Source organism: Arvicola amphibius, chromosome 5 (genome assembly GCF_903992535.2).
Source record: "Arvicola amphibius chromosome 5, mArvAmp1.2, whole genome shotgun sequence".
NCBI classification, from domain to species: domain Eukaryota; kingdom Metazoa; phylum Chordata; class Mammalia; order Rodentia; family Cricetidae; genus Arvicola; species Arvicola amphibius.
In genome coordinates this window covers 96,190,937-96,214,040 of record NC_052051.1, presented here as the reverse complement: position 1 = coordinate 96,214,040, position 23,104 = coordinate 96,190,937, and the positions used below count along the sequence as shown (strand labels likewise).

Below are 23,104 nucleotides of genomic sequence, written 5' to 3'. Positions count from 1 at the left end.
CTACTCTGGAGAAGGGATGTCTGAAAGGCATGGGCTCGGGAAGAGAAGAAAGCAGATTAAAGCAAACGGTGAAATTGAGAAGTAGAAATACATAGAAGGAACCACTTATATCTTTTAAAACTTATTTCTACAACTTTATTTGCTGGTAGAATGAAGCTTTTTCACAGAACTAACTAGCATTTGGCTTCTTGTTAAATCTTTTTGTTTGAAATATGCACCAAATGCTTGGAGTTTCCCCTATAACATGTTTGCTAAGCTACAGTTGGGGTTTTACTGGATACAGTCATTTCATTCTACATACACAGGCATGCACACACCACAATGATGCCTCATTAGATTTTTCTCCTTTTAAATCATTTAACTCAAGTGAATTTAATAAAATTGTAAGAAAAAAATCTGTCCACTTTATGTAATTGTGTAAAATATTTAGTCACTAAGCATACTGGAAAAGTAATTTTCTCAAGAGATTCCACATGGCTGGGGAAATTATTACAAGTCACTGCTGGCTCTGTGCCATAATGGGTGTTGCCCACCATGATAGTAAATGTCTGTTGGCTCTGTGTATCTAGAAATGCTCAAGGGGACACAAGGGGAATGTGAAATCAAAGAACCCTTTTACTTTTAAAAGAGGGTGACACAAGGGTCAAGAGAAAGCAAACTTTAAAGTAAAAGCTAGTAACGGTCAGGTAATGGAGGCACATGCATCTCCGAGTTCAAGGCCAGCCTGGCTCTACAGAGCAAGTTCCAGAACAGCCAGTGACACTAAGAGAAACCCTGCCTCAAAATAAATTTTAAAAATGAAACAAAAAACAAACAAACGAAACAAAAGAAAGCTAGTAATGTTGTCCCATGAGTAAAGTACTTGCTACACAATAATGAAAACTACACTTAGATCCCCACCCCCACATAAAAGCCAGGCATAGTGGCATCTGTCTCTGACCCCAGGACCGAGAAGGCAGATACAAGTGGATCTCAGGTAGCCACTGGCCAGCCAGCCTGGCTGAAATGCACATCTTAGTCCAGCAAAAGCCCCTGCCTTAAAAATTAGACAAAACAAATGGCCATTTTGAAAAATGGGGCTGGAACCCAAATGGAGTTCTCAAAAGAAGAAAAATAACAGCTAATATCTCAAATTTAGTTTTCCTAACCTTTAGCAGTTAGGAAACTTAAAATGAAAACAACTTTGAAATTTCACCTTACCCCTGTCAGAATGCCAAGGATCAGTGGAAAAACCTACAACAAGCGATGTGGGGCATGCAGGGGGAAGGACCCGTGTTCACTGTTGGTAGATACCAATCAGTGCAGCCACTGTGGAAATCAGCATGGAGAATTCACAAAAAAACTAAAAATAAGTCTAGCACATTAACCACCTACTTCACTCCCTGGCATATGCCCAAAGGACTCAACACCCTACTCCACAGATGCTAGCTCAGCCATGCGCATTGCTTCTCTACTCACAAGAGTCAGACAATGGAAACAAATGCTCTATAACCAACAAATAGACAACGAACTGTTTTACATATACACTGTAGTATACTACTTGGAGTTAAAGGAAAATGAAGGCATGACCTTCTCAGGAAACTGGATGGAACTAGGACAGATCACAGTGAGAAAGTAAATCAGACCAGAAGACAAATGGCCCATGTTCTCTCTTATTGGAGGCTCCCAAGTTCCAAATCTTCAGATACAAATACATAGCTTGTAGTAACTAAAGAAACCAGGAAATTAAAACAGGGCTATTGCCAGATTAGGCATTTGGGAACAATAGAGAAGGTAATAGTAGGGTACAAGTGATCTGATCAGGGAAACGGGGAAAGGAGGCTCTTAGAGAGGAAGAGGGAGGTAGATTGAGATAAAGGGGAGAAAGGAGGAGGGTAAAGGGGAAGGGCAGCATACAAGGGATCTAGGAGGGGAAATGGGAAAGGGGGTTTCTTTAGAGGAGGTGGAAGAAGGTAACCATTGTCAGAGACCGTGGGAATACACAGCAGGTGACAACTAGTGTTCAAATGTCAACCACCAAAGGAATGATTCTCTAATGGAGATTAATCTTGCCCAGGCAAGGTCTGCAGGACCATGGACTCTGGAAACTCTTGTTCACTGTTGCTAAAGCAGCTTGGTGTCTCCCCAATACCTGAATTGTAGTGTGTAATTCTGTGTGTTGTGTATATGCAATCTCATGGTTACATCTCAATCCTATGGACACATATATCTGTGGGTGGTCAAGAAGGTGACTTTTCATTTAGCTATATAGTTTTGATTATAGAATATATACTGGGACATGCTTCATAACTGGATCTATTTGTCCCACAAGAACTGTGGTCACTCAAAAGCCTGCCTTGTTCTTTTGCTCAGACCAACTGCACATAATTAGCTCACTTTCGCCTTAAACCAAGTTCAAGCTAGACTAAAGGTGTTTTGTAAATAGATCCTAAGTTTGGAACGTTGCAGTTATGCACAGGGTCAGAGATGCAGATGTGTAACCAGGTTGCTATGCAAACACCCTAGGAAAAACATGCCAGCTCTTTGCTTGCTAAGTCTGTTAACAATAGATCTATGAATCAAAATTAATAAAACTGTGCACTGTACATGCTCACTTTGGTCGCTGTCTTACTCTTGTAACCTTGGACCCTGTGCTGCCATGGCAATGGCTCAGTTCCTATCACTTACCCTAGGAATGTGCTTTTGACCAAGGAGAGGTAACTCCTGGAATTTCTTTATCATTTCAAGGCTTCTGGGAGAGAAAGAGATTTGATTGGAGGATGAAAGCTAGAAGAAGCCAGGAGGAATCAGAAAGAGGACAGGAGAATTAGAATAAAAGCAGAAGGATAAAGAGCTTCTTTAGAACAGCATGGTGTAAGAGCTCATTCTTCCTCAGATAGCCCTTAGACAAAGTTCTTTCCACTTGTTGTAGCTTCCAATCTGAACCCTGAAGAGGACCTTGGGGCTGGACCTCAAAGGCTCTCGTTAAAATACAGATGAAGGAGAGAGGTGAGTAAAATAACAAGGATGCTTGAACAACTCACAGGACCCATATATACTCCCACCTACCAAAAGGAAGGAAGGAGGGGGGAAGGAGAGAGAAAGAGAGGGGGTAGGGAGAGAGGGAGGATGGGAGAGAGAGAGAGAACCTCTACAATAACATAACATCTGTGTATAAATGTACATATATAATTTTAATTCTCATCTGGACTGACAGTGCTCTCTCCAAGAGCCAAAGATTATCTAATAAAACCCCAAGACCAGACATGAGAAGCCTTCTTTTGTGTTGTTGGTCAGGGCTGTCCAAGGGCTTCCCAAAGTTATACAGCCTATTGCTAATGGTCTTGGTTAGCCCTTGAGTTGGAAGGTAAAGCCTGCTGTGAAACAATCTTCTTGTACACTGTGAATATGTATTACTCCTATTGGTTAATAAAGAACTGACTGACCAACAACTAGGCAAAAAACGGTTAGGTTGAAGCTTGCAAACAAAAAGAGAGCACTGGGAGAAGAGGATGGAGTCACCAGAGAGACACAGAAGAAGCAGGAGATGAACATATCACTCTGAAGAAGGGAACTGCCAAGTGGTAGAGCATAGATAGAAACATGGGTTAATTTAACTTGTAAGAGCTAGTCAGAAATCAGCCTAAGCTACTGACTGAGAATTTATAATTAATCCGTCTGTGTGGTTATTTCAGAGTTGGCCTAGGTCAAAACTCTACCTACAAAAATCCCTATTGCTGAAGACACCATGCACTTCAGAAACAGGAACCAGAGATCACTGAGCTAGAACTGTTCTGAATATCTTCTCCCTTAGTACTAGCTTTCATGGTACTAGAAGTTACCATGCAAGCTTCCAAAGGAGGGAAGAACCAATAGTCCTACCCAGCTATGATGCCCGTGAGTTACACCAATGACCAGCAGGGCACAACAGCACTATGGATGCCGTAGTAGTACACATATATTGGCAGTAACTAACAGCTGTTTAACTGGATATAAGACCTGTTCAAAAAGAGGGAGATATGCTTGGTACTGGAAACTCAGCTAGTCACTCAGTTCTCTTATATTTTTGGTTGTGAGCCTAGCCTTTAATGGTTGAGCCATCCCTCCAGCCAGTTCTCATAAAGTCATGGTTATTAGAGGAAAATATGAAACATTAATTTACTAAACCAGCATAATCCCTAATAACAATCTTTAAATATTTGTTATTATATACACAGATAAGTGTAGTCTTCCCTCTTTAAAATGGAAATTTCTCTTTGCAAGAGCTGGAGACTCCTACAGAAAACAACAACCAATCCAAGCACAGAGTCATGGAGCCTGGACCCAATGGATATATCTACAAACTATTCCTAGACTGAAAACTCAAAGAACACTGAGGAAGAGGGGGCAGAAAGACTGTAGGAGTCAGAGGATCAGGGAGTTTGCTGAGAGGTTGTGTCTTCTAGTAATATCAGAAGCTACACACATAACATGAGCTGCCCAAACATGAGCTGAACAAGCTGACACCAATGAACAAGTCAAACTGGCTAGCGAAGAGCCTCACAAGCAATGGAGGAAAGCTGGGAACCAGAGAGGAGGCAAAAGTCACTCCAGGGAAGTGCACAACAACTGGCTGTCCAGTGCCAAATGGTCACCCCTGAAAACACACATGCAGGTAGCATTCATTATATGGGCTAAATAAGTTATATTTAGGAATACTGGTTAAAGAGGAAGGGGGCATGATTAAGCTACTTGGCCTAGAAATTTCAGGGATGGCAAAATGTCCTAGTATTTGTTGGGTGAGCCCAGTGTAATTGCAGGATCCTTTCAGAAGGAAGGATCCATGGAATCAGAGACTGCAAATGATCTACTCAGGCTCTGAAGATGTGGAAGGGGCCTGGAGTCAAGGAGCACAGGCGGGCCACTACGGCAAAGAACCACTAGAAAGAACACAGCCCAGTCGATACCTTGATGTGGGGACTTGTTTTGTTTTTTCAAGACAGGGCTTCTTTGTGTATCCTTGACTGTCCTCAACTCACTCTGTAGACCAGGCTGGCCTCAGACTCACAGAGATCCACCTACCTCTGCCTCCCAAGTGGTGGGAATAAAAGGGTGCATCACCACCACCCAGCTGATGTTAGGACTTTTAAGTGCTAAAACTCTGAATTAATCTTTACTCTTTAATTTTGTTACATGTATTTTAACATAAGTGAATGAAGCAATAACTAAGCTTCCTTGGGAAAGCATGGACAGCAGGACAAATAAAGGTTGACCTACTAAGGGGCTGGGTTTGTTCTTTCCTAGAGAACTGAAGGGGAAGTGTGCAGACACTGTGTGTGAAATGACGAAATGACGTCATGACTCAGCAAGAGCTCCTCTGGTCTCTGTGAATTACAGCAGGGCAGGACTTGACCAGAGGTTATCAGGCTTCATTTCAATGCAGCTTTTGCATTGTTCTATGACTCCCTAAATTTGCATCAAGAATTATTAGAGACACCGCAGATGAACTTCCGTGTTTAAACAGACGTAAGGAAACTTGCAGGCCATTCAAGGGTTGGCCCTGTCCCTCTTTTGATTTCTTACAGTCAACAGACAATATGCTATTAGCTCAACTAGGACTCGGCCTCAGGAGCCTGCTCGACACAACCAGCCAGAGCAACAGACACAGTCCCACCTGACCAAGAAGCAGCTGTGGGAGTGCTGTCAAAGGAACTCCAGCTCCTGTGATCTCCTCCCCCCAGGGGTGACTGCTGTTGACACACCTAGAAGCAGAGAGATGGCAACAGCTGCTAATGTCTCCCCAGAAGAGAATGGTTAAGGAAATCGTACTACATGCACAGAACAAGATTGAGCTGCAGCTGCAATGCTAAAAAGGAGTCCCAAGACACATAGCTAAGTGAAAAACTCATTCAGAATAATCAAATATGTACTTAAAGTCATTTTCTTTTGAGTCCTAATGTATATAAGTCTATACACTTGTGAATGCTTGGAGGAAGGCCTGGAAGGGGGCTATCAAGCCATTACTAACCTCTGAAGAAGGGGCTGGAGAGATGGTTCGGCAGCCAAGAGCACTTAGTACTGTTCCAGAGCACTCAAGTTTGGTTCCCAGCACCCATGCTAGGCAGCTCACAGCTATCTGTAATCCAGTTCAGGGACTCCAACACCTCTGCTCTCCAAGGCCACCCAGACGTGAACACACACACACACACACACACACACACACACACACACACACACACACACACACACAGTCATATGTGCCTATAACAATTTACACTGAAAATAAATCTTTAAAAAACTAACCTCTGAGCTGGGGGATGGTGGCGCACGCCTTTAATCCCAGCACTTGGGAGGCAAAGGCAGGAGGGTATCTGTGTGTTCGAAATCAACATGGTCTAAAAGAGCTAGTTCAAGGACAGGCACCAAAGCTACACACAGAAACCCTGTCTTAAAAAACAAAAACACAAACCCTAAGCTCATGTGTCTTTTCTACTGCTGTGATAAACACCATGGCCAAGGCAACTTAAGGAAGAGAGACTATTTGGGCTAATGGTGTGGAGACATGACAGCAGGCAGCCAGAGCCAGAAGCTGTAACATCACATTTCCAACACCAACCATGAAGCAGAGAGGACAAACTATAAGTCAAAGTTCACCCCGCTGACATGCTTCCTCCAGCAAGATCACACACCTTCTAAAAATTCTACATCATCCTAAAACAGTGCCACCAACTGGGAATACAATGTTGAAATATGTACGCCTACGGGGGACATTTCTCATTCAAACCACCATACAAGGATCCCTCTACTGATTTTCTTTTAGGAAGTTGCTCACAGAATCCACACGTTAATACCAATGGACAGAGCACAGGGTTGAGGTACAAGAAGTATAAGCCACCTGCAGTGTTAATTGCACCACCTTCTTACCTCCCACAAGAGTGAAACCTTCACTCAAGTTCATTCTGTACTCAAATCGACATTCTCTTCCCTCCCCAGCATGAGTGGCTCCTTTTAACACCCCCATTAACTGACACTCCCCACCGCTGTCTTGATTGTCTCAGGTCTGACTGTGAAAACACGTTCCTCTGATTTAACCCCCTGTATTTCTAACCAAGTTTGAGTCTGTCTTATGAAGTGAATACTCCTCCAAGTCTACAACCCTGCAGTACTGTCTTCCATCCCTGTGCTAGCCCCACTGCCTCAGCTTCCTTGGCTTAACCTCCTGTTCTCATTCCCTCCCTCTCTCTCACCACGCTTCCTCTCTTCCATTCCCTTCCATAAAATAATGTCTCAGTCTCATGGTCTCTAAATACCTTTCTCTCCCATTCATATTCATCTTAAATCTTCTAATGTCAACTTCCAAGCTCAGAAGTCAGTTAAACTTGATGGCACATGCCTGTGATCCCAGCTCTTGGGAGACTGAGGCAGGATCATGAGTTCAAGTCCAGCCTGGCCTACAAAGTGAGACAGTACCTCCCACATACACAGAACCTAAACTGTAGAGTAGTCCCGCCTCCTCCACACCGTCCACAGCTCTCCCACATTCATCCCTCAGCTGTCCATGTCTCTTGGGGCTGGAGGCTCTGAGTCCACGCTCATAAGGGATATGTGCTCTGCTGTTGTTGTACATAATTTCTGGGGCAAAGTTAAGGACTTCCTTTTTTCTGTTCCAGTTACACTCTGGCCTCCAGCATACTGAACACTAAAGGTCTTTCTGAAGACATAACCCACTGTCTCTTTCTGTTTCCTTAGTGACAAGAGCTATCACCAGAGGTCACTGAAAAGGGAGCGAACAAAATATATGCAGTTTTGAAGATATTCTAATTCTAGCATATTGTACATTTTCAAAATAAAGTCAACTCCATTTTGATTTATTTGAAGTAGCAACTCTCTTTAGATAAAAAAAAATTACTTATTTGAAAGGGCGCACGTGTCATAGTATATCGTGTGGCCAGGGAAAAACTCCCGAGAGCTGGGTCTTGCTTGGCTGCAAGTACCCTCTACCAGGGGAAGCTGCTGAATTTCTGTCACCAATCTTTCGATTCGTGCTATAAAACACACACACACACACACACACACACACACACACTAGATGGGCTGGGAACATGGCTTAGTGCCATGTAAACATGAAGATGTGAGTTTGAAAGCCCAGAACCCAAGTAAAGACAGAAGCAGTAGTGAACATACAAGCCTAATGCTCCTATGGCCAGACAGGAGCAGAAGCGGGTGTGTGTGTGTAGGGGGGGTGTCTCCTGGGAACTGCTGGGCAGGTGTAGTGGTGAACAGCAACCCTGTCTTAAACAAGATGGGAGACAAGAACTAATGCCCAAGGCTGTCTTCTGATGATAAACACACACACACAGTGGTGCACATGTGTCTGCACTCAAATGAACACCTGTGCATGCACATGTGCACACGTGCGCGCGCACACACACTACACAGTAGTTAAGGGAGCTACACTGATAAACCACTCTTAGTTTATTCTGGGAAATTCCAGATGACAGTCGCTCTAACAAAGACTCTTGGGTGGTGGACTCCACACTTCCAACAACACAGGTGAAATGAGGCAGGAGTTACCTGACAGCGCATCATAGAACTCGTCCTCACTAAGGATGCTGACAGGCGGGGATCCTTCAACCAGGGATCGCTCTAGTTCATGATGCTCGGTGGCTAAAGTCTCCAGTGCTTCTGACAAGATTTTGTTTTTTTCTTGTTCCTGTTCCAATTTAAAATTCCTCACCTAGAAGAATACAGATATACAAGAGTTCAGAGCGACAGGAAGTACAGAGGATGTGAAAATTACTTGCTTTTGATCTAGTTCGACTGCAATATCAGAAACGAAAGCAGTTGAGCTATACACACACACAGATGAAAGAGCAAAATTACTAAGATGATCTTATTCTTCCCAGGGGGCCTTTTCTCACAACAGCTCAGCTAATGAAAATAGACTGAGAACTACCAAACAGATTCAGCTCAAACTCTGAGGATGCTAGTGAAAGAAAAGGCATTAGTCAACTTGGAAACTGCATTTTAAAATAAGGCATTTCTTCCTCAATACTAATCATAAAATTAAAACAATCATTTCAGCAAAGCTTGGTTTCACATCATCTTAAATGTTAAAATGTCCACACAACTGGATGGAGTCTCCTAGTTTATTTCCCAAATAGTTGGAATATCAAATAAAGACAAACAAAAACTTTACTACCTATTTTTTTTTTTTTTTTTTTTTTTTTGGTTTTTTGAGACAGGGTTTCTCTGTGGCTTTGGAGCTTGTCCTGGAACTCACTCTTGTAGACCAGGATGGTCTCGAACTCAGAGATCCGCCTGCCTCTGCCTCCCGAGTGCTGGGATTAAAGGCGTGCGCCACCACCGCCCAGCTCTTACTACCTATTTTCAATTACCTGTTTCTACTTCAATTCTACGTTTTGCCTTTAATTTAGTAGACTTAAAAAAAAGTTACAGAAAAGGTAAAGTTTAGTCAGGCACGTCAGCATCTGATGTTTGTTAGCACTGCCCCTTGTCAGCATCTGATGTTAGCACTGCCCTTGTCTAACAATTCAAGACAATCTGGCCCTCCAAACCTCACAAATCAGCAGGCACTGGCTTGGTCCTGAGTTTTATCTAATTCTGCATCAAGAACTCTAGCCTTCGTCTTGCTTAGCACCTTATTTTCGAGCCAGGGCGGCCACCAGTGGGTACCATGTGTCCTCAGGAGTGCTTTCTGTAGTTCCCACCACTACCTCATAATCTAAGCAGTGTTTGGCTCTTTAAACACATATTTTCAATCTAGGAGCAGAGTCTACTTCTCAGATACAATCCCCAAACATAAAATGTCCCTTTTAAAGCTAGCGATGGTTTACATGCCTGCAATCCCAGGATTTGGATGATGGGGCAGGCATGAGAATGGAGAATTTGGAGCCAGTCTAGGATAGAGTGAGACAAGAAACCAGCACCGCTGTCAATCAGCGTTTTGTACTGCGGACTCTGCTTCTGGTGCTGCTGTGACAGGAGCCTGCTCTGACTTTCCCTCCCTCCCAAGCAGACCACAGAGGGAGGCCCAGACCCGGGGCCACACAAGCAGCTTAAAGGGCACAGATGAGGCAGCTACCTCCCAGCTCTCTTTCGGGTCAGACCTCTAGATATGAGAGCTGGGACCGCTTTCACAAGGTCCCCTTGCGTTTACTGATTCGAGCCCTTTCACCTCCCGACATTTCTCCCATGATCCTCTCTAAGCCTCCAAGGATGAAGCATTTCCCTCTGTTCTGACTCCAGGACCCTGTATGGCCTGAGGTCCTTATGGTCTACTAATCAGGTCTAATGCTCTACTAAGAATAATTCTGGGAACAACTCAAATATAGTTTGTCTTCAAGGCTCACTTCATTGAACAGAATTAAACTTTTATCATCTTGGGAACAGATCCAGTCCTCAGGCACTTCAGTGTTTATCATCAGAGCAATGAGATTATAATTATTAGAGCTGTGATAATGAAATAAAAATAACAATATGTATAAGTAATCCTAAACATAGACAAGATAATACAAAAAAGCACAAAAACTTTAAGACACGTAATTGTAGTTTGTAGCTAACTCAAAAACACTTGTAAATATTCTCATAATCAAAATAGTGTCTCCAGAGAAGTTTGAAAAGCTTATACTATGACTGGAATGTACCTTTAAATATAATAGAAGAATAATTCTTTCCGTTTAATAAATGCTTTCATTTGAATGTTAAATTTATATAAATTTTAGTCGAATGACAAAATTGATCAATGCCCTCAAACATCTAATCCTCTCTAGAAAATCTTATTCAAACCACAAGTGAGCCTTTATTCACCGAAAATAAGCTTACTCCCTTCCTGCCACACCTACATCTGTCCTCACTTGTTAGTGAGACAGTGAGTGGGGGTGGGGGAAGCTACTCTCCATTGTGAACTTGTTCATCTGTCAGTTGATCTGAGAAAGCTCTTATGCCCCTGAAGAAGCCTTACCACAAAACTATCTGCAAAAACATACTCTCCCCTACAGTAAGGGAAGTGCATGACAAAGAAACCTCAACAGAAGGAAAGCTTTCTGCCTGCAAGAAAGCACCTGAGAGAATGCTTAATGGCCAGGCTGATACTGCCCAGTGGGCAAGCCCAGGCCTTCTACAGTCCTGGCAATTCCAGGTTATCCAGGTTAGCCCTGCACTGAGAAGTCAGTGTTGAACTTCGGTGGACACACTGCAGAGTGCAGGTTTATAAAAGTCACCTTCTAAAGGCTCTTCCTGAAGCATTATTGGCTAGCCAAGACCCCATGCTGTAACAGAAACGGCACCTTCATAAAATTCCACCGTATGACTGATTCCAAGTGTGGATTTGCCATGTTTATATGTCTGCATATGACTGCAAGACCTTTTTTTAAAAGCATCCAAACATTCAAGCTATTATAACTATCCTATCATTATTAAAGGAACACAGACTTCTTTTCACAGAATTAGTGGACCCCACCATGTGTGTACAATTATGTTAGAAAACTTTAGACTATGATCTGTGAACAAACCCAATGTGTATCAAGCAGACATACACTAGAGCTATTAGAAAACAGGACATTCCTACCATCTACCTGACAGGACGCATGTGCACTGCTCTGTGTGTAGCCCCTTGAAGATTAACACAATTTGAAGGGTCTATTTTCTCAAACCACTTCCATTTTATTCCATTTCCTGCTAGAAGATGAACTCTTTGGGGAATGTTTCCCATATGAACAGATGCCATCTAGGCAATCCAGGTTTAAAAAAAGCATGTGCTGGCCAGTCTACATACATTTTATCTCCTATTTCCTTCTAGAAAGTGACCTGCTATTTACCTATGTTTTATATGGGGTGAGTGGGGCAGAGATAATAAATCATTTGACAAAGACATCTAATAACTGGAGACTACTGATTAGTATTCGTAGAACACCAGGTACAATGACCTGATTGTAAGACTGGGAAATTCTGGCCACACTCTGGTCTCTTCTCAGTTATTGCAAGTACACCTACAATTAGAAAGAATGTATCAAAGATGGAAACACTCCATCATACCTGCTTTTCTCTCAAAGAAGCAGCTGTTCTGACACACTGCTGTGGTTACAGGACCTACAACACTCACAGTTTTCCGGATATGAGATTCAGACCCCTCCCGTCTACTACTCTATGGAGGTAGCTGAGGTAGCTGAGAATCCGGGCTGATCACTTGCAGCTGACATGAGCTCTCCCACCCACGTCTGACTACACGTTTGGGTGAAGCAGGACTGCTGACGTTTGACAGCCTCTGACTGCTTGCACTAGAAATGCAATCCCCTAAACCAAATGTTAACAGTGAAGGGAAGTGAAGTCTTTACGTTGCAATTAGGACTAGATGAGACTTTTTCAGGGTGCAGGGCTTGATAGCATTAGTGACTATATAAAAGGAGACCCTAGCTGGCAAAGGGTCATGTGACACTACTGTGCATGGAAGACCCTAGCTGGCAAAGGGTCATGTGACACTACTGGCTAGGAAGGTCCTAGCCAGACTCTTAATAAATGACATATACTTAAGACTTCCAACTCCAGAACTGTGGGAAAAATAAAGACTTCATAAATCACCCGGAGAGCGGCACTCAGTTACCACAACTGAAATACAGACTGAGATAGAGAAGAAGTGCTCACACGAGTGTAAACTGGTCACTATCACTTCTCACTCTGTCCTCGAGTACTTTGGAGATACGTCCCGATGACCTTACTCAGCACAGAGCTGCTCTGGTTTGTGACTTATTAAGCATCTTTGTATAGAATAAGTTCTAAGATGTCACTGGCTCTAGCACTTCTCTTCTTTGCTGTCTTGTACCACTTTTTCAAATGAAATGAATGTATGCTCCTGCTTAAAAACGGGCTGGGGGGAGGTCAAGTAAAACGGAAAACAAAAACTGACCAGGCACTTGCACTACCAGTGCTGAGGAGCGCTCCCATTCCGGAAGGACTCTGAAGGAGGGACTCAACAATTTGCTGACAGACAGTGATGTCAGAGTAAGGAAGGAAGCAACATGGCTTCTGCTTTAGAGTTTAGCAAGTACCTGAAACAGGACAGATTGTGGGAAGATAGGCCAGCTGGAACTCAGTCTCACACGTGGTAAATGCAAGGTACCATGAGACAGCCAAGTATAGGAGTGGATCAGCAGACATGAACTCAAATGCTTAAAGAAGGAGGGGTTATGACTGGAGTCATAATTTAAGTTATAAGATTAGATCCGATCACTGAGGCAGACAGAGGACAGAAGTGAAAGGAAGCCCAGCCTGTGTTCTGTAGCCATTAATGAGGTGGGAAGAGCAGAGGATCGCTAGAGTGACATTATTGAGACCTAATCCATAAGTGTAGCTGTTCTTCACTAAGGGACTAGGCAGATCCCGCAAGAGAAAAGATGGCATGTGTAGGCACAGATTCAAGACTGGGTACATGTAACTTCAAGTTTTCTTCTAATTGCTTCTCTTGTCTTGCCCTTGAACAGAAACAATAGGTAACAGATGTGGAGATCAACCAACACCGGCCCCAGCCGATGACATAAGAGAAGCCACTATTCAAGTCTCTTGATTCCGTGAAGGAAGTATGCCTAGAGGTTCAAAAGTAGAAGGCTCCGGAACTTCATTCACACATGCTGCTAGTCAACTCAGCAAAGGGTTCCAGCACTAAAGATGCTCTTTTCTCACAGCCACCATCACCTTCCTCGGTTTTGTTCAAAAGGAAAGAAAGGGAAATCCCATCGGAAAAAAATCTTCCTACGCTCAGGCTCCAGCACTGCCAGGAAGACCTGACTGACGGACATGTTCAAAGAAAGACCTTTGTAGGTGCTGCTACACAAATCACTTCTGAGGGTAACCTCGAAATTTATGTCAAGGCAGATCTGGGAGGAAGTCTTTTATCCAGGAAACCAGATGCTGCGAAACAGCTGAAAGGTAGGGATAAAGCCATTATTTCATAAAAAGTAAAATTACTTCTTTAGCTGAAGAAAAAGACACCTGGCAAATGCACTGGGGTATGAGTGTGGCAGTGAGGTGATAATTAAATTTGGAAGAAAAAAACCCCACTAGGCAGACCCAGAAACTTGTTTTGTTGGAACAACTGAAAAATTACACCTTTAAAAATCAAATCAAGGGGGCTGGAGAGATGGCTCAGCCGTTAAGACCACTGCCTGATCTTCCAAACGTCCTGGGTTCAATTCCCAGCAACCACATGGTGGCTCACAATGATCTGTAAGGAGATCTGGTGCCTTCTTCTGACCTACAGGATACATGCAGACAGAATAAATCTTTTAAAAAAATCAAATCAAATGCTTGGTATACAGGTGTTAAGGAAGTTTGCTTTCTGCCTATCCTTTTTAGATATGGAAGAAAGGATCAAGATTTGGAAGTAAAGGGGTACCTGATTTCACAGATCAGTACCCATAGAATGGCCCCAACAATGGATGTTCCTTTAATGGCTCTCTAGAATTTAACAAAATTTGATACAAGAATGAGCTCATAAGACCTTGAGCTTAAATGAAAACATAGGCTCACTAACATTGGAAGGGTTACCTAGTATCATGTCCATTTTACAACTAAAAGTAGCACTTACTGGATTACCTTCGTATAAGCACTACATACTTCAGTGCATCGTGCCCAAATCATCCAAATTATAGTACAGGTTAAAATTTCAAAAGGTTTCCAATGGATCATTATGGAAACTGTACAACAGAATGTTAAACCATGTGATTATGGATATCTAAAATACTGTAAAACATGCCTCAATTTAACACAACAGAGTCACACTGTGTATAAAAACAGAATTCCAAATTTACCTATTCAATAAAGATCCTAGCATATTTTTGCTGTTGTTGTTGACTTTGAGTCAAACTAATCTAGATCTCCCTAAGTAGCTGAGAATGACCTTGAACTTCTAATCCACACTGGGTTCAGCATACATGGCCACACCTGGCTTTGCAATTTCCTAAAAAATCTATTTTTTAAAATAGTTTCTTCTTAACTCTACACATAGCATTTTCCTGTTAGAAGGAGCTGCAGTTAGTGTTAGGTCATTATATCCTAACAACTGTAAGAGTAGTGTATGGCTAAATGGTAAAAAAAAAAAAATCAAAAACATTTGAGAAAGCCACCCTAAATCATCAATAGCTTAACTAAATCCAACAAGTTTTCCAGTCCTCCATGTTGCAAGTTAACATACACTCCAATAACAACTGACAGAAATAGAGGATACCAAGTCACTGTTAGTAGGAAAACAGGTGAAGTGGGGAGGGAGAGGGAAAGGAAGGGTTGGTAGAGAGCTAAGGATCTTGAAAAACTGATGTAGGATTCCCCTCTGTGTGCTATTTAATAAAGAAGTAGCTTTGGCCTATGGAAGGGCAGAATATAGCTAAGCAAGACAGGATTGCTGCACACATGGACTCACAGGAGCTATGGCTGCCTACATGAGATCAAGCCACTCAACACGTTAGCAAGGAAGGGGAAGAAACTCAGAAGTTGGGAAGCTATTGATAACCAGTGGTTTCTGGGGAAGAGAATTGGTTTTCTTTAAGGGTATGGTCCCAGGTTGGCCAACAATGATTAGTAGTTGGTATGGCTCTACACCTGTGCAAATATAAGTGGCATGAATTAAACTCAGTGGGTTATTAAAAAATATATGCAATCTGGGAGAATACTGAGTAGGACACAGATCTGGAGAGACTGGGGGGGAATATAATCAGAATATATTACAAACATACATAAAATTCTCAAAGAATAAATTTTAAATTTCTATTTTCAAAGCAGGTAAAATATGGCCTGGGGTGAGGGAAGCAGGTAGTTCAGTTGATCAAGTGTTCTCTAGGCAAGCAGAGGACATGAGCTCCAGAGACAACTGTTAAAAGGTCAGGAACAGTGGTACTCTTGTAACCCCAGGGCTGGGGTGGGGTAGGCAGATCTCTGGAGCTCACTGGATAGCCAGTTAAAAAGTCAGGAACAGTGGTACTCTTATAATCCCAGGGCGGAGGGGGGGAGCAGGTAGGCAGATCTCTGAGCTCACTGGATAGCCAGTTAAAAGGTCAGGAACAGTGGTACTCTTGTAACCCCAGGGCTGGGTATAAGGGGTGGGAGTAGGCAGATCTCTGGAGCTCACTGGATAGCCCGTTAAAAGGTCAGAAACAGTGGTACTCTTGTAGTCCCAGGGCTGGGGGGAGGGGTTAGGCAGATCTCTGGAGCTCACTGGATAGCCAGCTTCACCTAATCTTTGAGCTCTAGGCCAGTGAAGATCCTGTCTCAATATACAAGATGAACGGTGCCTGAGGTTGACCCCTCACATACACACAGCACAGCAGCGGAGGGGAGGGGGTGCCTTACCTGCTATCTTTGTGGACAGGGGCTAACAAACTAGGCAATGTTATAGGCATAGTTAACTGGACTACAGTCAACACCTGCTGGAACCCTTCCGTGGATGCCCTACTAGGGATTACACTGCTGTAAGAAGACACGCTCTCCATAGAACAGCCCCTTACTTAACCCAAGTACTGGCAGGTCTATCAGGCAGACACATGCTTAAAGCCGAGGTTCCCCTACAAGCACTTAATGGGTCAGGATGCACGTGTTTCAGGGTTCCTCAGACTTGATGGCCTGGCTTCAGACTGTTGAGTCAGAACTTCCAAGAACACACAACCAGGCTGTGGACCATCAATGGCTGCTGGGGGCTACCAACACTAATCCTCCCCTTTCCTTGTTAAGAGTTCCTGATGACAAACCTCCAGCCAAGAGTCTACTACTCAGTCTCTATGTCATCTTTGCTACAGGAAGAAGCTCTGGCCAAAAAGACTGCAGGATTTAGCAGAATTTACCAAGTCTACTTAAGGAAGAACACACAAGGACACAGTATCTGGAACCACCTCTAACACCGAAGCCTCCATGCCAGTTCATACTGTCCACCTCCTGATTCTTCAAGGTGAAAGAAACATACATCTCTAATTCATTTAAGCCAATAGTTTTGGGTTTGGGGATTCTTATTAAAGGCAAATACAAACACTGGTACATATAATGTGAGTACACATAACCATTCATGGAGGCCAGAGGTCATAGACTACCACAGATTAAGTTTGTAATGCTCTGTCTCTTTAAGAGACAAGCAACGCCCACTCCCTTCCTGCTTGCAGCCTCAGCCTGCCTCTCCCCTCTCTCCTCTCCCCCCTCCTCCCTTTTTCTTCCCCTCCACAACCCACCTAATAAATGTCCAACTTTACTCTGCATGCTGTGCCTATCCATCTCTCTCGCCTGCCACCATCACAGGGAGACCTGCTGCATGGTCTCGTGGGCTGTTCCTGCTTGGGACTGGCTGCTTTTGGGACCCCGGCAGCTTGCAGCAAACCCATTTTGGGACCCCGGCAGCTTGCAGCAAACCCATCTCAAAGTTTACTTAAAAATTATCCATAAAGACCTGAGTTCAGATCTCTAGCATCCATTTAAACAGTTCTTGCCCATCCCTGTCATTGGGGTAGGGGGTAACTAGGAAATGGGACTGACTGGAGACAGGATGGAAAAAGGAGATTGCCAACACCTGGGAGCCCAGGGGCACAAGCTACAGAATCAGTGAGACCTTGCTTCAAACTAGATAGCAATAAAGGAGGGCAATTGATATCCTCCCTCTAACCTCCATGAATGATTCTCTGCACACACGCACGCACACACCCACACCCACACCCCCCACACACAGAATCTTCAAAAAATAGGTAAAATAAAAACATTTATTTGTCAGGAAGTGGTGGTGCACACCTTTAATCCCAGCACTAGGGAAGCAGAGGCAGGTGGATCTCTGTGAGTTTAAGGCCAGCCTGGTCTATAGAGCGAGTTCCAGGACAACCCAGGCTACACACACACACACACACACACACACACACACACACACAAATCTTTCTCAAAAAACAAAAAAAATTATTCTGATAGAAAAAGAATGAAGAATATTAAGTAGTAATTCATGCTACTCCTTGTGTATTTATTAAAATCTTGCTAATATATCCTGGGTTCTGGTTGTTATATTTTACTGTATGTAAAAAGTAACTTTTCTATACGCTTCAATCTGTTTCTCATAATTTCCGAGTCAGCAAAGTATTTGAAAATAGGTTCACCTAGGAATCAATGTTAGCACCATCAATGCTCTGTCTAATTCTCAGTGTATCTGATGAGGAGTGTTACAGGCAGGCATCCGGGCAGTCAGAGCACAGGGCTGCCGTGGCCTCTGATGAGAAGCCCTAACTGAGAGTGTGCTAAGGACACTCCTCATGGTTGCAAAGCTCTTCACCTAAAAATAATCTGCTCTTATGTAATTGCTCTCAACAGATTTGTGCATCATATATACCTTGAAATAAATTTCTTTTTTTAGAAATATGCCACAACAGATAAGTGATCATTTGCAAAGGCAGAGAATTTAACCACAACTCTATCACATCTCATCTCCAATAGTGAGTAGGGCTGTAGCTGATAGCTCTGCTAACACAAAGAATTAGAAAGGTTGTTTATAACACAGGTGACACCATAGCAACTCTAGCTTCACTTTCTAAGGAACTTTGCTGAGATTATATAGAGCCCATCTGCTTAAGAGTAGAGTCCACTGCAGATGCACACCCTCCGCACCAGGCACTGCCAAATGAGACAGAACATTCCTACTGCTGCCTCCTCCCAATCTCCAGGCTCCGTACAGCCACCCTGCCCCTCTCTCCACCCAGGCCAGGCAGCTTCTCTAGCTCCTATATCCTGGATTGGTTTATCTGTTCTGAAACTTGAAATTGCAAATAAATGGATAAGGTTTTTATTGGCTTCACCCATGTACTCACAAGAACGCTCCAAGGCAGGACTAGTCCATGACCACAACATCCACTTTTTGTTGTGGTTTTGTTTTTGTATTTGAGACTGGGTTTTCTCTATGTAGCCTTGGCTGTTCTGGAGTTGCTCTGTAGGCCAGCCTCAAACTCACATGGATTTGCCTGTGTCTGCCTCCCATGGCACTATTGTGCAGCCTCATAACATCCACTTTTTAAAAGCTGAGGGGGAGATGGCTCAATCCGCATAGCACTTGTCACATAAACGTGAGAAGCTGAAGTCAGATCCCCAAGACTCATGTGAAAAGTCATCCCAGCCCTGAAGAGGCAGAGATAGGCAAATCCCTGAAGCTCACTGGGCAGCAGACTAGCCAAAAGATGACCTTCAGGTGCAGTGTGAGACCTGACACAAAAGTAAGGTGCTGCCACCTACACACGCAACCACTTGAACATTTATACATGCTGAGACATACATGTACAAAGACACCAAGAAAAAAAGTTCTCTCTACTTCTGTCCCAGTAAAAATTTAATGTTTTATTTTGACTTGGCAAGTATCTTCATGGTTCTCCAGCTAGGAGAAAAAGATTATATTGGAACCCTAGTGGGCTAAACTCCTGAGAAGAACACTCAGAAAGAGTCTAAGCCTCCCAAGGTACACACAGTCAGCAGTATTCTAGCAAAGGTTGTCTGCTAGGTAGCTAAAGGGAAATATTTATTTACTAAGCAACCCAAAGTGACTTAAAATCTGCAAAAGACTAAAAACAATTAAATATGGCTTTCTACTTTTTTGTAAGCTTTAAAAATAAAAATAAATAATTACCTTAACTGATCTCCAAGGACCCCTTTCAAGCACAGTACTATGCAATCATCAAGACAGAAGGGTGAAGTCCCATCCTCTGTCCTGTCAGCCGCCCACCCATGCCAGGCACTCCAGGCCCGGGGAGTACGCCATGATTAAGAGGGCAATCCTGCACTTATTCTAGTTCCCAAATACCAGGGGAGAGACACACGGGAAGTCAGCAGACTGCTGAGTGCGCTAGATGCTGGCAAGTGCTGGACAAAACAGGAAAGGAATCCTGGGAGTCCAAGGTGGGGTGGGGAGGGAGCACACTGAGAAGGCATCGCCGACCAGGGGCTTAAAGAGGGAAGGGAGGGGACTTGGGTGTACCTAGGAGGATCTTCTCAGCTGAGCAACAGTAAAGTTCTGAGGTGTCACCGCACGGCCTTGTCCCAGCTAGGATATGACCTGAGCAGCGCCACATGGCACTCATCCCTCTGCAGTGCTCTGTCTCCAAAGAGAGAAGACAGACATGTGCAAAGTCTGACACCATAGTGATACTGAAGGAGCTAGGAGATGCTCGGCTTAGGGAGAAGGAATTTTCTAGCTATTCCAAATACTGAGAAACTCACACGAGAGAAGAGACTTTCCCATGACTGCACAGCTGACCTGGAACCATTGAGTTCAAAGAGGAGAAGGGAATAAAACTTCACCCTGGTGGGTAGTTTAATCTTCTGTCACTTCTCCTACAGTGGAACAGGCGGCTCAAAGGGACCACTCAGCAGGAGCAGAAGCAGCACTGTGGAGACCTGGCACAGTCGGGTTCCAGGACACTAGGATTGCACAGTAAACAGCTGCAGAGGCTGTCCTCATTCACATCTGTGTGGCTCAGGCTGCAGCCCGTGGCCAATGGACACACACCTATCTGTCTATACACTGCTATGGGGACTGCCTGGCTGCCAGAAGCTGTGGGAAGAATGCCTGCAGACAAGAAAAATTAATGACATCTAGGATTCCTTCATAATTTTGTGATTATATTTTCTGAAGTTTCAATCTTAAATTTTTTTCTTTTCTTTACAGTTTCTAGGAACTCTATTTATAACTGCGGCTAAAGATCAAAACCTAACTTCAATATAAAACATTCTGAGTTTTCTTTTCAGATCAAGTCTGTAATTATTTTGACTTAAACATTTACTGTTTCCTTAGGCCCTAGGCACCCACTGTGCCACCATTTCTCATCTCCTATTTATACTTCTAATAACCCTCTATAGGACAAAATTTGGTTCAATTAAGTAATGACCCTTTGAAATGTGACAGCAAATCAGTATTTGGTATCAACACACAGAAGGATAACATAAAAAATGCAATTAAGCCAAGGCTTAATTTAAAAGAATAAAAAGCTTAAGCATCGGGGTTGGGGAGCTGTACCAGTGGGTAAAGGGCTCACTATAAAACACACCAGAACCTGAGTCGGATCCCTAGCGTCTGCGCAAGAAACTCATCTAGGTTTAGTTGGATATCATACTCAAGAAGCTTCAAGGTAGAGACGAGAAAGAAACAAATACCAAAATCTGGCTCCCCGTGCACTTATACTGGTGCACACACTCACACACGCATGTACAAACATGGAGTCATGCTTGCTTGGTGGAGCATTTGAAAAGGGGGTACATTAAGGTGTACGCTCCCCCATACAGCAAAAACAATGTACAGTTAAAGCTGTGAAAGGCAAGTATGGCCCAATGTCAGGAAGGGACAGCCTGACAGTTTAGAGGGTAATACTGCATAGAAAGTGTTTCTAAGTGCGCAGGGGATGAGGGTGTGGGGGTGGGGGTGGCGCGTGTCTTTAATCCCAGTACTCAAGAGGTAGAGACAGGTGAATCTCTGTGAGTTCGAAGTCAGCCTCTTCTACAGAGTGAGTACCAGGACAGGCTCCAAAGCTACAGAGAAACCCTGTCTCAAAAAAAAGCAGTAATTGTACTCCTATTTTTCTCACACCTTACACTCTTAGGATGATTACTATTTAAAAAATTCAGCAGAACAAAATAAATTTGACACTGATAAGATATAGAGAAATCAGAGCCGTTGGTAATGTTGCCAGGAGCAACAAATGGTACACCTGCTGTGGAAAACAGAGTGGCTGTGCTTCAGAGAGCCATAAGGAGAGGGGCTGGATGATCTAGCAAGCATATTCTAGGCATACACCAAGCAACCACAACGACAACCCAGACTTAGGAGTACTCGTGTATCCATGATCACAGCGGCATTCTTTACAACAGCCCAAGGGAGACGCTCCCAAGGGCGCATAGACAAGAAGCCACACACAGAGGGACATTATATGCTTCAGATACAGGAACCCTGACCCATGCCATAACATGAATGACACTGAAATGTTACGGTAGATGGATCTGGTCAAACAGAAAAGGACAAATACTGTAACTACTATTCGATTCCTCTTATATGAGGCACAAAAGAGAGTCCGTTTCATAAAGACAGATGCTTGCTTTTCAGAACTTGGGAGAGTAGGAACAACTATCTCATCCAACCATTTTGGAAACTCAGTCCATGATAGTTGTGCAGCAATGCACATGTGTTTAATAACACTGAGCTACATACAATATAGTTAAGACTGAAAGCCTTAACTGCATTTAATGCCCTAAAATTACTTCTCCAGATACTGGACTAAAATATATAGTTGAACTGATTCACACCAAAAATTCAAAATCTTCTCACTATAACATATGCTGCTTATTTAACTGTGGTCCTTGAAATTATCTACAACAAGTCAAAATCAAATGAAATGTTCATTGCATAAAACTATTAATCCTACTTACAAGAAAATGATTAAAAAATGATTACTATACCAAATGCACTCTGGGCACAACTGACAATACTGCAGAGAAACCGTGCGTACCAAAGGCCTTCTGACAAGACATGGACTAGGGTCCTTATGGAACAGGGTCTACGGACAAGCCCTACATGTGGCTCTCAATTCTCTGAAGGCCAAAAGAGAAAGAGAAATACAATCAATTATGAACCTTTAATTGTCCACAAGGAGAGAAAAAAAACACAGTTCTTTAGGGAAAACAAATTCCCTCTTTGCCCTTTGCTCTAATTTCTCACCCAGTATAGGGGAATATGCTACAGGACAAAGATATTGTGTCATAGGCCGGGCGATGGTGTGGCGCACGCCTTTAATCCCAGCACTCGGGAGGCAGAGGCAGGCAGATCTCTGTGAGCTCGAGACCAGCCTGGTCTACAGAGCTAGTTCCAGGACAGGCTCCAAAGCCACAGAGAAACCCTGTCTTGAAAAAACAAAAAATAAATAAATATTGTGTCATTAAAGCACATTTCTCAAAATTTTCCCAAAATAAGTTAAGCTGTACATCCAACTTACACCTCAGTGAGTGCCATCTTCATGATGCTCAAGTAAGTGCGGCGTAGGCTAAAGCACTGCGGTCTGGTTTGATCTCAGGATAATATTATGCTACCAAGAAAAATGAACACGTTCCATTTTCTCCTAAATCACAATTGACTCCAAGGAGAACTTCT

General features: G+C 43.3%; 1 protein-coding gene across 1 annotated transcript in view; it reads right to left on the bottom strand.

Annotated features, from left to right (window-relative positions):
• Positions 1–23,104, bottom strand: part of Osbpl1a (oxysterol binding protein like 1A) — a 185,926-nt gene that overhangs the window by 73,990 nt on the left and 88,832 nt on the right. Inside the window, 1 exon segment of the mRNA XM_038331129.2 lies at positions 8,533–8,695. Coding sequence (XP_038187057.1) covers positions 8,533–8,695 — 163 coding nt within the window.